Consider the following 15,820-nt stretch of genomic DNA (forward strand, 5'->3'; position numbering starts at 1 on the left):
GGAACGCCGAGGCCTCGCTGGGTGCGGGCTGGCGATCCCGGGCCAGAGCCCCAGCCTCCCGAGGGCGCCGTCTTTCCTGCCCGCCAAGAGCCCTGGCAGGAGCGGACAGCGCCGGGGGAGCACGCCCTCCACCCTGCCCTTCCCGGGGCTTCGGGGTCAGCGCCGGCCCAGGAACGCCTTCTGGGACAAGGGTGCCCACTACGCTGCCCCTGAGCGTCTACACTTCTCCCCAGGCGGGCTCCCCGGGCCCGGACGCCCGGCCGGACGACAGCAGGAAGGGCCAGACCCGCCGCCTGCCGGGAACGTGGCGGCCGCGACGTCGGCTCCGCCCGCCAGGGCGAAAGCAGCCTCGGCGCACGCGCGCCGCCCCGCCCGCCCGCGCGCAGGACTCTGGGGTGGCCGCGCCACGCCGCGCGCCGATTGGTGGTGCTCCGGGCCCGCCTTCGGGTGATTGACGGCGCCCGGGCCGCCACCGCCCCGCAGCCGCCGCCGCCGCCGCTGCCGCCGCCGCCCTCGGGCTGCGCGACCGCCGCCGCCGCTGCCGCCGCCGCCGCCGCCGCCCAGCCTCGGCCATGGACCTGTTCGGGGACCTGCCGGAGCCCGAGCGCTCGCCGCGCCCGGCTGCCGGTAAGCGGGTGGCCGCCCGGCCGGGGGAGGGCGCGCGGCGGCGGCCTGGAGGCCCGCGGCGCCTGAGGCGGGCGGCGGGGCGGAGCGGGGCGAGCGCGGCCTGCCGGGGCTGGGGCGGCGGGCCCCGCGGCGCTCCGGCGCGGCTCCGCCATGGCGGCCGCGCAGGGACAAGGGCGGGCCCGGGAGCCGGCCGCGGGCCGCCGCGTCCTTTGTGTGCGGCCCGCACGTGCGGCGGCGGAGGGCGGCCCGAGCCCGGCTCCCCGCGCGCCCCGCCGCCACGGCCCTGGCGGCCTGGCCGCGGATTCGGCGCCGCGCTCCGCTCCGGTCCTGCCCCCGACGCCGAAGCCGCCCGCAGCGCCGCCCTTCGGACTTCTGACGCCCGGGGGGAGGGCTCGTTCCCTGCGCTCTTACGATTTTACTTTTCTCCGTGGTTTTCCCCTCCGTGCCCGGGCCCCACGACGTCCCCCGGCGCCCCGAGGCCCGGCGCACCAGCGCCGGTGCGCGCATCGGCTGCGCCCGGGCCCGGCGGCCGTGCGTGGTCGCGGCGCCGTGGGGCGAGCTCCGCGCCCGAGCGGCCCGGGACCAGGCCTTTGTTAGCGCGCCGCGTGCTGGGCCCTGGGCCGCCCCGGGTCTCGCTCGGAGAGGCTGCTCGGTGCCTTCACACGCGGGACGTTAGCGAGACGCCCGGCTCTATAGGGCCTCCCTTCTAAGCCCACCTCGGTGGCGGAAGACCTGGGCAACCTTAAAAACAAGTTCCGATTTCCAGGCTTCGCTCGGTCCGCCCAGGCGGAGAGCCCCCAGGGTAGGGTCCTGCGTCCGTGTGGTGAAATCCCCGGGGCTTTTGGCCACCACCAAAAGTGCAAACCACCGCTGTGGGGAATAGGAGAGCAGCGAGCTCCAGGCTGCGCCTGCAGAGAGCTTAGATGGGAATGCAAGGGATTATAATTAAAACTGGCAAAAGTTAGCGACCGTGGGAAATGCCGCGGGCCCGGAGGAGGGCTTGGAGTTCGTCCAGAAACGCTGGGGAAGGAGGCGGTGCGGGGATGGGGCCTCGGAGCTCGGGTGGACTTGTGATTTGCAAGGATGCTGGGCATGGGAGCGATGGGGGGCGGCATTCAGTTCTCGGGTCTGCCGGAAGGGACCAGTGCGGAGGAGTGGTGCACTCGGGGCTCTGAAGGACCGGGGAGTCTTGCCCTGCACCGGGCCTGGAGTCTGGCTTGTCGCATGGGAACCCCGGCCAGTCTCTATGGGGCCATCATTCCCAGCAATGACACCGTTAACTTCCCCACTTACCCTTCTGATGGGACAGAAGCGTCTGCATAACGTTGAGCCTGTGTGCTCAAGTCTGCCATTCGCTTCCTAAATGGCTCTAGTTGTGGGTGAAAGCTCTGGCCTTGTCTGTGCAGTTTTATTTTTTACCCTGTTGATGGAATATACTTTCCCTCTGGATATGTTTGGGGCAGAGTTTGGATTTGCAGATGTGCCTGTAAGCCTGTCATTTAAAAAAAAAAAAAAATCGGTAACTTTTTACCTGGAATTAATTTGTCTTGCTCAGGGGAAGGCACCTTTTAGATGATACAAAAATCCGACAACCCAGAAGTCTTAGGAGTTGGTACCTGGCAGCATGCCACCAAATACAGTGGCGGGGCGGGGGGGTCTCCAACCCCTGCCTGAGATGCCGGGGCCACAGAGGGGCTGCATAGTGTTTAAACCCCTGTTCCTCGGATTAGTGACCTGCCCCCTGCTTGTGGGAAGGGCACTGACACTGTCACAGGCCCTGCTTGACTGAGTAGATTTTTTAAAATAGCTTTAAAAACGAAAAAGGCATTCGTTCTGAATTTGTAGTGGACCAGAAGCTGAGCGGGAGAAGCAATAAAGTGAGTGACCAGAGTTGGGATCCAAAGTTCTCTGGATGGCAGTTGGTTAAAACCAACAACATGAGACTTAACAGGTTAAAATGGCTTGAACAAGAACAGAATCTGATTTCAGTGTCTTGTGAAAATAACGTGATTTTCAAAAAAGTAACTTAAATGCCATACTTTGCTTCAGAAAATCTATGGTATTGATTGATAAAGTTAAAAATCGAGTACGTGAAAGGAAAATAAGGTTGGTTTCTAAATTTTTTTTTAACGTTTTATTTATTTCTGAGAGAGAGGCAGCGTGAGCAGCAGAGGGTCAGAGAGAGAGGGAGACACAGAATCCGAAGCAGGCTCCAGGCTCTGAGCTAGCTGTCCGCACAGAGCCCGACGCGGGACTCGAACCCACCAACCATGAGGCCATGACCTGAGCCAAAGCGGGACGTTCAACAGACTGAGCCATCCAGGCGCCCCAATAAGGTTGATTTCATATAAGTGGATGGAGGGGTACCCAGGTGGCTCAGTCAGTTAAGCATCTGACTTTGGCTCAGGTCATGATCTCTCAGTCTGTGAGTTTGAGCCCCACGTTGGGCTCCGTGCTGACAGCTCAGAGCCTGGAGCCTGCATCAGATTCTGTATCTTCCTCCTTCTCTCTCTCTCTGAACCCTTCCCCCCCCCCCCCCCCCCCCCCCCCCCCCCGCTCATGCACATGCACACTTTCTCTCTCAAATAAATAAGCATTACAAAAAATAATAAAGTATATGGAAAGATGAGGCAAAACTGCATCATTGTGACCCTCATCTCTGATATCCAGGTGCCGCAGATTCCTGAGCCAATGCAGGGGACCGTAACAGCCCTCGTCATTCTCACAGTCCCCGAGAAGAGTGGTTTTGGACATGGAATCAAACTGGTTTCAAATCCAGTAACTGGCCTCTGTGGCTGTTCCCCATGTCTGTAAACTAGGATTGTTGCCTCCTGCTGTGAGCTCGTGGGTTAGAGCGAGTACTGCGTGTGCGGTGCTTAGTGCAGGTGCAGCGCTGGTCAGTGCCTAGTACGTGTTAGCACATGCGATGTGGACTTCAGCAGCTACCTAGAGAGGACACAGACGCACTCTTAACTGGGTCTTGTAGAAAGGTAGGAAATTTCACACTGCTCACCTCACATCGAGTGTATTTTGTTTAGCTCTTTGATTTTTTTTTTTTAGACATTCCATCTAATGCTCCTGCCTCCAAGCCTTTTAATTTTTATGGTCTGAAGAAAAATGTAGAAAGAATGCATAAAACTGTTTTCAGATTTTGTGCTAAATGATTAGTTTCCACGCCAGCATGTACAGATTTGAATGCTGAGTAAATCGGATTTTTCGTGTGTAGAGGGTTTATCAGAAAGAGGAAGTATGTGCATGTTAGACCCAAATGAAACTTCTCTGCTACATCGTACTCCTAAAAGTGCTAACCTGATGTCTTACAGATCAACAGCTTGTAATTGATAATTCAAGCACGTTAAAGGCGTCCTGGCTTAAAGCTGCTTTGGCAGTAAGTTGGTCTCAGTTTTCTAGGGTGATTCCCTCCCTAGGCTGCTACACGGGCTGCTTGGAATCTCTCGGCTAGCGGGGGACTGAGTCAGTCTTCTTCAGAACATTTCTTTGAAAAAAACCCTAGAGACCTAAATATAAAATAAAGCTGAAGATACTAGGAAAAAAAAAAGACTAATCATAAAACTTCAGGGATAAGCGAGGGGAAAAAACTCACAAAAAATTAAAATGGGTTTAACTTTGTAAAAATAAAAACGTCTGCAGGACAAAATACCACAAAGGCAAAAGATGAACGGAAAATAATTTAAGTACATGTTACTAATGAGCCCTAATGAATAAAAGGCTTAAACACATCAATTAAAAAAAAAGACTGCGGTGCCTGGGTGGCTTAGTGGGTTGAGTGTTGAGTGTCTGACTCTTGGTTTTGGCGCAGGGTCGTGGGTTGGAGCCCCACGCTGGGCGTGAAGCCTGCTCTTAAGATTCTGCTCTCCCTCTCCCCCCCCTCCCTTTCCACCTCCCTCAGTACCTCTCCCACTTGCGTGCATGCTCTCTCTAAAAAAAAAAAAAAAAAAAAAAAAAAGACAAGTGACCCATTTGAAAATGGTCAAAGGCTGTCTCCTGACAGCTCAGGGAAGAAGTGCAAATGGCCAGCCCCGCCCCCCCGAGCCCTGGAGCCAGGGCTGCACTTGCCCCTGGGCGGGGGGGGGGGGGGGGGGGGGGGGCGGCTCCAGGGCTACCTGGCGGCGAGGATGGAGAGAAATGGACAATCAGCAAGGGTACGGGGAGTGGAAGTTACCACATCTTCTGGGGAGCAGACCTTGGCATCCATCGGACTTAAGCCCCTCGTCCCCTTCGACCAGCAGTCTCGCAGGTGTGTGTCCATCCCCCGGCGGTGGTTTCCTGCCGCGTTGCTGGTCACGTGGGAACCCCGGAAGCCGCCTGCACGCCCGCCCGTCCGGAAGGACACTGGACCCCCCCACCCCAGCTGTCAGCAAGAGCTAGACCCAGGTGTGCCAGCCTGGAACGTGCCCCGGAGGCTTCGTGAGCAAGGGTGTGCGTGTTTGTGTACAGTGCGCTTCTGCCTTCACCCCTCCGTTACTGTGCAGGGAAGTGTGGTGGCCGAGTGGGGGCTTTTCCTGAGGGTTCTGTGGTGTGTTGTGTCTGTAGTTGAAAAGTTAGGTGTAAAGAACAGTTTAGGTGAACTGTGTGACCCTTCTGTTGCGTTACTGTGCGTTGCGGTTTTCAGCTGACGTGACTGATCGACCCAAGAGCAATCCTCTCAGCTTCAGAGTGCAGGTGACTTGAAACAGAAACCCCGAGGTGAGGCTGACTGTAATGAAAAATGGTCTTTAGCTTTGTTTTTCCTTCTTCATTAAGCTCTTATATTTAGAATTCGGGGAGGAGGGAGCCTCCTTCTTCCAAAGTTTTGGGTCACAGTCACATTGCAGCCCCAAATACTTTGAATTACTATTTATCCAAAATAGGATGTAAGGTTCTTGGTAATCAGAAGTTTTCATTATAGCATTTATGACTTATAGATTTTTAAAACAATTTTTAATGTTATTTTTGAGAGAGAGAGAGAGCAGGGGAGGGGCAGAGAGAGATGGAGACACAGAATCCGAAGCAGGTTCCAGGCTCTGAGCTGTCAGCACAGAGCCTGACGCCGGGCTCGAACTCGTGAATCGTGAAATTGTGACTTGAGCTGAAGTCAGATTCTTTTTTTTTTATTTTTTTTTATTTTACAAATAGTTTATTGTCAAATTGGTTTCCATATAACACCCAGTGCTCATACCCACAAGTGCCCTCCTCCATGCCCCTCCCCCCTCCCCCCCACATCCATCAGTCTTCAGTTTGTTCTCAGCATTCAAGAGTCTCTCATGGTTTGCTTCTCTCCCTTTCCCCCACCATTTCCCCCCTTCTTCTCCCCCTTGTTCCTCAGTTAAGTTCCTCCTAATCCTCCTATACGTGCAAACATAAGGTATCTGTCCTCTGCCCGACTTATTTCGCTCAGCATAACACCCTCAAGGTCCATCCATGTTGCTACACGTGGCCAGATGTCATTCTTTCTCATTGCCATGGAGTATTCCATCGTGTAGATAAACCATATCTTCTTGATGAAGTCAGATTCTTAACCGACTGAGACACTCAGGTGCCCCCATATATTTTTTTTAAGATTTTATTTTTAAGTAATCTCTATACCCAACATAGGGCTTGAACTCGGAACCACGAGGTCAAGAGTTGCCTGCTCTACTGACTGAGCCAGCCAGACCCCCCATGGATTTCTCTCTCTCTCTCTCTCTCTTTTTTTTTTTTTTTTTTAAAGAATCCAAATGCACGCTACCCTGCGTGATCCTTTCAGTGATGCAGAAAGTATTCCAGAGACTGGGATTCTCTTGGTGGGGTTGTTGGAAGGGTTGAATGAGATGTTGCCCGGAGGCGGTGTGGCACCGCACAGGAGCATGGACTGGGAACTAGGCTTGGACTCCCCACTCCTGACAGGCTCCCCCTTGGGCGTTATTTCACCTGATTGCCTCAGTTTCCTCATCAGTAGGAACGTGGTAATCGTACTCACCTCACAAAAGGGTTGGAAGGATGGAATGCACTGAGGATAGATGGAGTGCTACAGTGGTGCCTGGGGGGCTGCGGACAGAAGTGTCCTTGTTTTTATTAGCCGTTCTCAGTTGTGGCCCAAAGAAAGGAGGTGATCTCGTGCTTAACTGAAATAGCACTTAGGGTCTTCCAGGATCCGGCGGGGAGGCGCAGGAGATGGGCTGCTGCCTGGGGTGACAGAGGCCGGGCTGGGGCTGTACTGGGAGTGCGGTCGTGAGGAGCGCCGGCAAGGCCCCAAACCGTGTCCCCTGGGGGGAGAGGGCCTCCCCCATTGGACAGTGGCAGTGGAGGGACCTGATTCAAATGGGTAGTTTGATTCAGAAATGAAAATCTGACCCGGCCCGAGTGGAGGGGTGGGCTGCTACTCAGGTGGGCCCCCTCCCTGTAACCCCTCCCTCCTGAGGCGCCTGGCCCTCCGCCCCCCCCCCCCACACACACGCAGTGTGCATTTCCAGCCTGTTAGGGGAATGGGTGTCTGAAGCTCAGACACGCTGTGGCCTGGGTTGCTCTCGGAAGTGCCTGGTTAGGACCTAGGGATTCTTGGATCATTGACTAAGCAGTCATTCCGCACGCTGTTAAGTGTCCTGGTGAGGCTGCTTTGTGAGTACTTTGTGTAGGGTGTTTGTGTCACATGTGAGAAAAATGGTAGTATTTATAGTTACTTTGGGAAATCCTGAGGGAGAATGGTGTCATTTCCCATTTGAATTAGGGTGTAAAGCAGAAGAGTTAACTTTTTTGTTAAACCAGGAATTTATCAGGTATTAGGTACAAGATATTTCTTTCCTTGGAGTTTCTAAATTTTAACTTGAACTTTGTTTTTAGAAGAGTAGAATTGATACCCAGTTCGTTTCTACATAGAGGCAAAAGTATGATACGGAGCCTTTCTGAGCTTACACATGAACTGGTTGTGAAACGAGGGCATTTCTGCACTTGGACTCCAAGGACCAGACGGGCCGAACGAACGCAGGACGGGAATGTGCACACCTGCATCTTTGCCCTGTGTTCCCCCGCGTTCATGTGTTTAACAGCTTGCATATAAATTCGGGGAAAGCTGGGGAATAGGGAGCAGTGGTTAAATTTTATGTGGAATGGGATGATGGAGTGTAAAGCATTTAAAAGACACATTGGTTTGTAAATCTTCAGACTTTTAGGTAAGAAATTTCCCTGGCTTTCCGCTGAGTGTATCTTAGAGTATCTGAGAGTCCTCGTTTTCTCCATGGATGGTAACTGATGTGGCACTGGGGACGCCGAGTTGACATCGAGTTGCTTCCCTCCACCTCTCACTTTCTTTGTGCTCGTTTGTGTGACCTCCTAGTTGGTGGTTTGTTCAGAATGCTGTGGAAGTAGGACTTTTGAATACCATAAATCTTTGAAGAGTCCTCTGTCTTTGAGGTTTTATCTTGAGGGACCCAATAATTGTTTTCTAGCCCTAGAATCCATATTTTTCTTCCCAGGATTTATTTTGAAAGAAAGGTTTTAAGTGTTTGTTGCTTTCAGGCATGAAATTATGGAGAAAACATATTTGTTTTTCTCAAAAGACCCAGTGGCCCTTCAAGTGCCAGTTGGGTCATCTTTCATTGCTTTTATGTTGACTGTAACCGTTGGAAGCAAATGTCTGTGTTAAATAGCTGTCTAGAAACTGCTTTTTAAAATTCTGCCCACCAAAGAGGAGAAAATTTGAGTTTATTGGCAAACATCTCAGAAGGTTCCCCCCACCCCTTTGAAAACCTGCCCTGGCCGGTGACCAGATGCTCGTTAAGCAGGCGCTCTGTGTTCTAGGCAAAGAAGCTCAGAAGGGACCTCTGCTCTTCGACGACCTCCCTCCGGCCAGCAGTACTGACTCAGGTACAGTCTTCAGGCTCTCCCAGGTGTGTGTCAGCGCGTCATCCTGGGGTCGTAGTTGTCTCAAATCTTTCTCCCTTTCCCCCATTTTCAACACGCAGATGTTTTAGGTGTTGGACTGTCTTAAGTTTTGAATCCCTGGCATCAGGTAAGGCAGAAAAATCCGCTAGTCACTAGCCCCGAGGAGCTGCATACAAACGTTGAGCAGTTTCCTCCGGTTCGTTGGAGCATTTATTTTACCAGCTGAAATCAGATTTCACTCTTTCAGGCAGATTTTTGTTTCCTTAGAATCGATAGGACTTTAAAATAAAATAGGTTTCATTCAAGACATTATTTACCGAAGTAGGAGTTGCCACTGGATTGACACAGAGTTTTGAGTTGATGTCACTGACCTGTGTAGGTGTCCTGGTGGGACGGAGTCGGGAGCTCTGGCCTCCCCCGGGTTCTGTGGGCTCACCGCGTGCTCTGCTGTGTTTCAGGGCCGGGGGGACCTTTGCTTTTCGATGACCTCCCACCAGCCAGCAGTGGGGATTCAGGTAAGTGGGAGGGAAAAAATTGCATGTGCGGAAGGAGAGAATACATAAAAATTGTATTCCTATGTAAAATGTACTCATTAATAGGTTTTAACAGGGGTTAGGATGACATTAAACCACCGTACAGCATAAGATTGATTAAAATCACACAATAAAGAGGCACCAGCATATGGAAGCAAAAAGATTATATATTACATCACTCTTTGGTGATTCTTTTACTTCTTGGGGTTCAGCCTCTTGCAACTGACTTTCAGAATTAAGAGTTCAGTCATTTGAACTTTGTTTTTCACATTTTATCAAAAACCTCACAGTCTATCTCTGCCTCTGTCTGTGGCAGACTCCAGTGTATTCAGCAGAAGTATCTGAAGATATGAAATAGTTAAATATTAAATATTAAAATTAAATTATTAAAATTAAATATTAAAACATTTTTAAAACCCCTGAACCTGTAAACACAGATAGTCTTCTCTTTTATGGTACCTACATTAACAAGAGTTTTGATCTTAAGAAAATAAAATCTGAAGGACACTGGTTTACAATGACTGGTACAGACCATGTGCAGGAATTTTCTTGCAATTCAAGACCTTAGTTGATTATTTTCAATCCTTATTTTTTCTCAAGAGTCTTTGTGAATTTGATTTCCTTTTTATCAAGCCTGTTAACGTTGGTTTTACCTGATCCTGTAAGTGTTTCATCCTTCCTGCACCCCAGTCAGGTAGCAGGGGAGAGAGGAACAGGTCCTGTTGGTGGTCACGGTGATGTCGTCCTTCTGTCTCACTGAGGACTTCCCACCCAGAATGCCCCGAAGTGAGGGCAGGGCAGGGGGCCGCAGGACAGCATGGGGGGGCAGGCTGTTTTCACATGCAGTTATCTGCCAGTGTAAAACCCTTCCTAATGTCGTCAAGTACAACACTTGCTGCTGATTTTTAAGTCGACTTTTTATATCATTAATTCATGACATAAAAATCCTCAGGCTTACTTTAGAATGTATGGGTTAAATTAGCATAGTTCCTCTATTTAGAACAAGGTATTACAGCCCTCTTCTGTGAGAATTCTCAGGTGTTCAGGGCTGTACCACAACACCACAGCATCCTCTCATTCACCATTAAGCCTAAAACCTTGCCTATAAGGACAGTACTCTTAACAGTGAACGTTAATGTGTGCAAACATCAACCTAACAGGGCTCTTAGCAGGTTTAATAAAAGAAAATTCAACATAGTTGTGTCTTAGTTCTTCATAGGGCAAAAGACAGTCAACTAGTAACAATTTAGAAGAATTTGCACCGTTATTAACAGGCTTGTTTTTTTCGGATTTAGAATCTAACCTTGCATCCAATGCATTGAATTTTTGAGAAGACATATTCACCATTTACAAAATCGACTACATGCTAGGCCATAGAGTAAGTCCCAGTAATGCATTGATTTCATATACAGACCACATTCCCTGACTACAAAGTGATTCAGTCAGGAGTCCGTAACAAAGCTGTAAAAATGTCTCCGCTTTGCAAGTTAAAAGAGAGAAAGATTGTCTTACAAACGCCCTGGAAAACAACAGGTAACGTGACCGGAAGCGTGACCGGAAATGACTGGAGGGACCTCCGGGGAAGGTGTATTGGAAACAGTTGTGAAATTTTTGCAGTGAACGTGCTTTATTACGTGCGGCAGGGTTTGTGTGTGTGTGTTGTTCTGCTGCTGCAAATATCTATTCTTGGGCAAGTAATTGACTCTTCCTGACAGCAGGGTCATTTTCTTCCCTTTCCCTCCGTGCGCAGGAATGTCTGGTGAACACAAGTAAATGGTCACGTGCTTTTATTTATTTATTTTTTTAATTTTTAAAAGTTTATTTTTGAGACAGCATGAGTGGGAAAGGGGCAGAGAGAGGGAGACACAGAATCCGAAGACAGGCTCCAGGCTCTGAGCTGTCAGCACAGAGCCTGATGCGGGGCTCGAACTCACAAATGGCAATATCGTGACCTGAGCCAAAGTCCAAACACCCAACTAACTGAGCTCCCCAGGCGCCCCAAGGTCACGTGCTTTTATACTAAAATGCAGAGAATGCTTAGAGCCATTAATTATGGCAACGGCTGCCATTTATTGGATAGGTGATGACCGCATTACCGTGATCAGTGCTTTTACGTACCTTGTCCCCACCTTCCGAGATGACAGTGTTCTCCCTGTGTTACAGATGAGGAAACAGGCTAGGAGGTTAAGTAACCTGCCTTAAGGGCACACTCCTGCGGGTGGCAGAACCAGGATTTGAAACGAGACTTCTCTCCTTCCAAAATGCACACACATGGCAGGCGCTCTTGGCTTTTTGGCTGGAGTCCAGAGCCATCCGTCTGCAGGTGTGGATGGCTTTAGCGGGCCTGTCCTGCTTGGCCTGTCATCACACTGCAGTTCCCAAAGCCTGACATTTACCTCATTGTACCCCCCCCTTTGGGTACTTAGTACTTTTTTGACTTGTTCAGGATATGCCACTGCAGATTTTGGTAACTTCCCTGTTAATGAGGGCCTGCAGATATGGGACCTGATGTGTGCACCACGGCCCCAAAATGTGGGCTGTGTTTTTACCACTGAGAACCCTCCCTTGGAGACCCTCTCTTGCACTTGGCCTGAGCAGGACGTGGATGCTAAGCTGTGGTCGCCCCCCCCGTGGGTGCCCGGGCTCACCGCCGCCCCTCGAAGTCCTTGCTGTGATCTCTGCGCCTGCCTCTCTGCTGGTGCTCGCGCTGCCCGTCATTTCGTGTCTCAGGGCTAGGGTGGGGCCTGGTCTGCTGGGCGCTTCTGACGGTCCACAGCTGTGTCTGTCTGTCCTTGTGTCCAGGTTCTCCTGACACTTCGATGTCCCAGATGGTAAAGAGCGAAGGGAAAGGAGCAAAGAGAAGAGCCCCCGAAGAAGAGAAGAACGGCAGTGAAGAGCTTGTGGAAAAGAAAGTTTGTAAAGGTTTTCAGACAGTTTGAAAACAAATGTATTAGACTTCTATCTCAGAACAACCCGGAGCAAAAACGAGCTCAGCTTTCTGATTCAGGACACTTCCTTTCCGTGTCTGTATTTAAGAAGCTGGTAGGGTTCCCTTTGTGCAAACAGATTTCCAAGTTAACTTTTGCTTCCTCTCCTTACATTCCTGCTCATCTCTGGCCCAACTTTGGTGAGATGATTTGTTCCTCAAGGGTTAGAAGACCCAGGGCATGTTGACTTCACCTTCTCTAGTGAACAGTGAGCTTACTGAGCCCCCACTTTACCTCTGACTCGCTGTCTTTCTTCACACCTGTTGATGGACACTTCGCTTTCTGTGATTAGCTTAGTAGGCAGCTTCCCAAGAAGGAGCCTGAGGCTGGAAAAACCAGGTGAAATTTGTAGTCAGCTTTGTGACTTGTCAGAATGGAGAAGAAATGGAAAATATCAGTTAAAGAGAGGTCCCCGTGGATGTGCACACACTGAACACACCACTTTGTCCTTTGGGCCAGGGCTGCCCGGCAAAAGCTGCGGGGTGCGCTGGGAGGCGCACGAGAAGCTTACTGGCCCGCTGACGGATGGGGTCGAGGATTAGCTGGTCATCGCCTCTAGCCTCCAGAGCGCCGTGCTTACCAGCAGCGGTTCTGTCAAAGTCGTTTTATTGTTTGCATAGCCCAAGGTGTCCAAAAACGGGCTTCAGCTGGCCTGGCCGTTCTCTGTCAGTCTGTGCCCGTGGTGTGCTCCTTCATCCTCGCCTTCCTCACTTAAAGTAGAAGCAACTGTCTTACCGTTTGTTCAGATTCTCTGCCGGCCTCAGGCATGGGACTAGCCAGTTTCACATGTCCAGCAGGGCATTTGGGATAAACTCTATGCATTTCTCTGAACTAGGAATTTTTCTGCCCTTGTTAAATGACTGACAAGATTAGTTTTGCACATAATTCTTTGCCCCAGTTTGGGATGACAGCACGTTCCTTGCTCTGGTACTTAATGCCGTAACCTCAGCTGTCGCTACTAACTTGCTGTCACCTACTACTTCCTCTTCACTGTTTAGCCTTTTATTTATTTATTTTTTGAGAGAGAGGGAGTTTGTGAGTGAGCAGGGTAGGGGCCGAGAGAGAGCGTGCATTCCAACCAGGCTCTATGCCCAGCTTGGAGCCTGACACCGGGCTCCATCTCACGAACCATGAGATCATGACCTGAGCCAAAATCAAGAGTTGGACGCTTAACCAGCTGAGCCACCCAGGCGCCCCCCGCCCAGCCTTTCGGAGACCACCCTTGTCGTCAGTGGTCCGATTTTAGTTACAGGCTTGCAGCTGGGGAGGTAGATGACTGGAGGGGAATAGCTTGCTTACGTGCACAGTTAGGACATCACTGAGTCAAACGGCCAGCATCCCCATCCCCCCTCATTTGCTCTGGGTCTAGGGCTTCTGGGGGGAAGAGCACAGTTTTGTATTGGCTTTTTGCTCTCTTCCCGCAGCCTCCTCGGCGATCTTTGGTCTGAAGGGCTACGTGGCCGAGCGGAAGGGCGAGCGGGAAGAGATGCAGGACGCCCACGTCATCCTGAACGACATCACTGAGGAGTGCAGGCCCCCGTCATCCCTCATGTGAGTGCCCGCGCTCCCTCGGGCTCTGCCGCCTGGCCTGCCCAGTGCTGGGTCCGTGGCTCTCGGCTACGGCTGATTTTGCACAGTGCTTCCCTTCCTGACGTTTCTGGTGGTCACCTGGGCGAGAGGCTGGGGCGGGGCGCTCAGGATGTTCTAGACGCCCTGCAGCAGAGCGCTGTCCGGCCCCAGGTGTGTTCCTGCCAGAGCCCGGAACCCTGTTAAGTGAGAACGGACACTGTCTGGGTCTGAGGAGCTCCGGCAGGGGGCGCTCTTTCCCCACCGGCCCGTAGATGGAGGGGGAGCTGCTCACAGCTCGGCACATGGTGATCGAGGAGAACCCTGTCTCTGTCAGGGTCCAAAAGAGAACAAAAGGCAGAAATGGCATCAAGGGGAAGAACGGTGAACGTTTTCCTGCAACTGTACAAACTCAAATGAGGCCTTAGGATAAACTCTGAGGCATGGAGGGAAGCCCGTCAGCAGGCTGGACGGCAGGGCGTGTCGCTCACACACGTTCTGTGTGCGCACGGGAGACTGTAGGGCAAGGTCACACGTGTGTGCACTGGAGAGTGTGTCTGTGCACACGGGAGACAGAAGGGCAAGGATCTTGCGTGTGTGCGCACAGAAGGCTGGGGCACAGGATCAGGCGGCTGCACCCCCACGTTTCTGTGGTCACAGAGCCCGTTATGTGCGCTCACTGGCACCAGCCGGTCATCAGCAGACAGCGTGCTGGGGCCATTGGTGCCAGTGGCCCTTGTCCGGGTGAGGAGGTGATGGTTCCTGCCGGTACCTGGTCATGTGCGGAGGTGACTGCGTACGCGGCAGTCGCTCATACAGCACGCTGCGGGGTCACCTTTGGAGCCCAGGCAGGCCTCCCGAGAACCCCGGGGAGGGGACCTGACTGGGCTCCCCAGACCGTGCTTAGCAGCGACCCCGCGCTGGGGACCACGCAGGGGTAGCTTTTCACGGCTCGTGAGGTTGCTGTTGAAAAGGAACTTGAAATGTGTTTGAAGAAGCGGCTCTGCAGAGTAAATGTTGTTTCTCATGGGCATTTTCATTCTTCCTTCTTAAAACAGTTTAACTCCTTAATGGCATTTATTCTGTGTATGCAAGTTTCCTGGCAAAATGTGGAAGGGGAATTAGAGTAAAGGTGGTAAGACAGGTGTTGAGAATTACATGTCGGGTCAGCCTGAGTGACAGATCTGGAGTTACCTCTGCTCTGCAAGGTGTTTTTCGTGGTCTTGGATCAGTAACTGTTACTGGCATGTTAGTGTTTAAAACTAAATCTGTTTTAAATAGAAAGAAGTTCTGAATTTTAGGTTTTTAAAAAAAAATTTTAATGTTTTATTTCTGAGAGAGAGGGAGAGAGAGAGACAGTGTGAGCTGGGAAGGGTCAGAGAGAAAGGGAGACACAGAATCCAAAACAGGCTCCAGGCTCTGAGCTGTCAGCACAGAGCCCGACGCGGGGCTCGAACCCACGAACTGTGAGATCATGACCTGAGCCGCAGTTGGATGTTTAATCGACTGAGCCACCCAGGCGCCCCTGAATTTTAGTTTCATCTTCAGTGAAAGATCAGTTAATCTCGACCTTTGAAAAAAAAAGTGAGTTTTTAACTTTTTTTAAAGTTTAAGTGATCTCAGTACTGAATGTGAAACTCGAAACCACAGCCCTGAGATCAAGAGTCTCGTGCTCCACTGACTGAGCCAGCCAGACCCCCAAGTTTTTAACTTTTAATTTAAAAATACCGTGGGGGCGTCTGGGTGGCTCAGTCGGTTGAGCATCTGACTTTGGTCAGTTCATAATCCTGTGTTCTGTGAGTTCAAGCCCCGCGTCGGGCTCCGTGCTGACAGCTCAGAGCCTGGAGCCTGCTTCAGATTCTGTGTCTCCCTCTCTCTCTGCTCCTCCCCTGCTCACACTCTTTCTTCCTTACAGTAAATAAGTATAAAAGAATTTTTTTGAATAAAACAAAAAGGAAAAATATCATGAAAGTTGGGGTGCCTGTCTGGCTCAGTTCGAAGAATGTGACTCTTGTTCTTCCAGTTCATGAGTTCAGGCCCCATGTTGGGTGTAGAAATCACTTAAAATAGGGGCGCCTGGGTGGCTTAGTCGGTTAAGCGTCCGACTTTCGCTTAGGTCATGATCTCGCGGTTCGTGGGTTCGAGCCCCGCGTCGGGCTCTGTGCTGACTGCCAGCTCAGAGCCTGGAGCCTGTTTCAGTCTGTGACTCCCTCTCTCTCTGACCCTCCCCTGCTCACACTGTCTCTC

At 51.5% G+C, this 15,820-nt stretch overlaps 1 protein-coding gene across 4 annotated transcripts in view; it reads left to right on the plus strand.

The window, feature by feature from the left end:
* Window positions 1–476: 476 nt before the first annotated feature.
* LOC120229522 (ILK associated serine/threonine phosphatase) overlaps window positions 477–15,820 on the plus strand; it is a 22,175-nt gene continuing 6,831 nt past the window's right edge. Inside the window, exons 1-5 of one of the 4 annotated variants that reach the window (XM_039228581.1) lie at window positions 477–627; window positions 8,404–8,469; window positions 8,946–9,002; window positions 11,823–11,942; window positions 13,432–13,558. In XM_039228581.1, the coding sequence (XP_039084512.1) occupies window positions 573–627; window positions 8,404–8,469; window positions 8,946–9,002; window positions 11,823–11,942; window positions 13,432–13,558 (425 nt within the window). In that variant the 5' untranslated portion in view covers window positions 477–572. Of the gene's footprint in view, window positions 628–8,403; window positions 8,493–8,945; window positions 9,003–11,822; window positions 11,943–13,431; window positions 13,559–15,820 lie in introns of those variants that run through there. The other 3 variants (XM_039228582.1, XM_039228584.1, XM_039228585.1) reach the window with 3 other exon arrangements.

The sequence above is a fragment of the Hyaena hyaena genome, unplaced genomic scaffold (assembly GCF_003009895.1).
Source record: "Hyaena hyaena isolate Hyena2069 unplaced genomic scaffold, ASM300989v1 scaffold_31, whole genome shotgun sequence".
Classification (NCBI taxonomy): domain Eukaryota; kingdom Metazoa; phylum Chordata; class Mammalia; order Carnivora; family Hyaenidae; genus Hyaena; species Hyaena hyaena.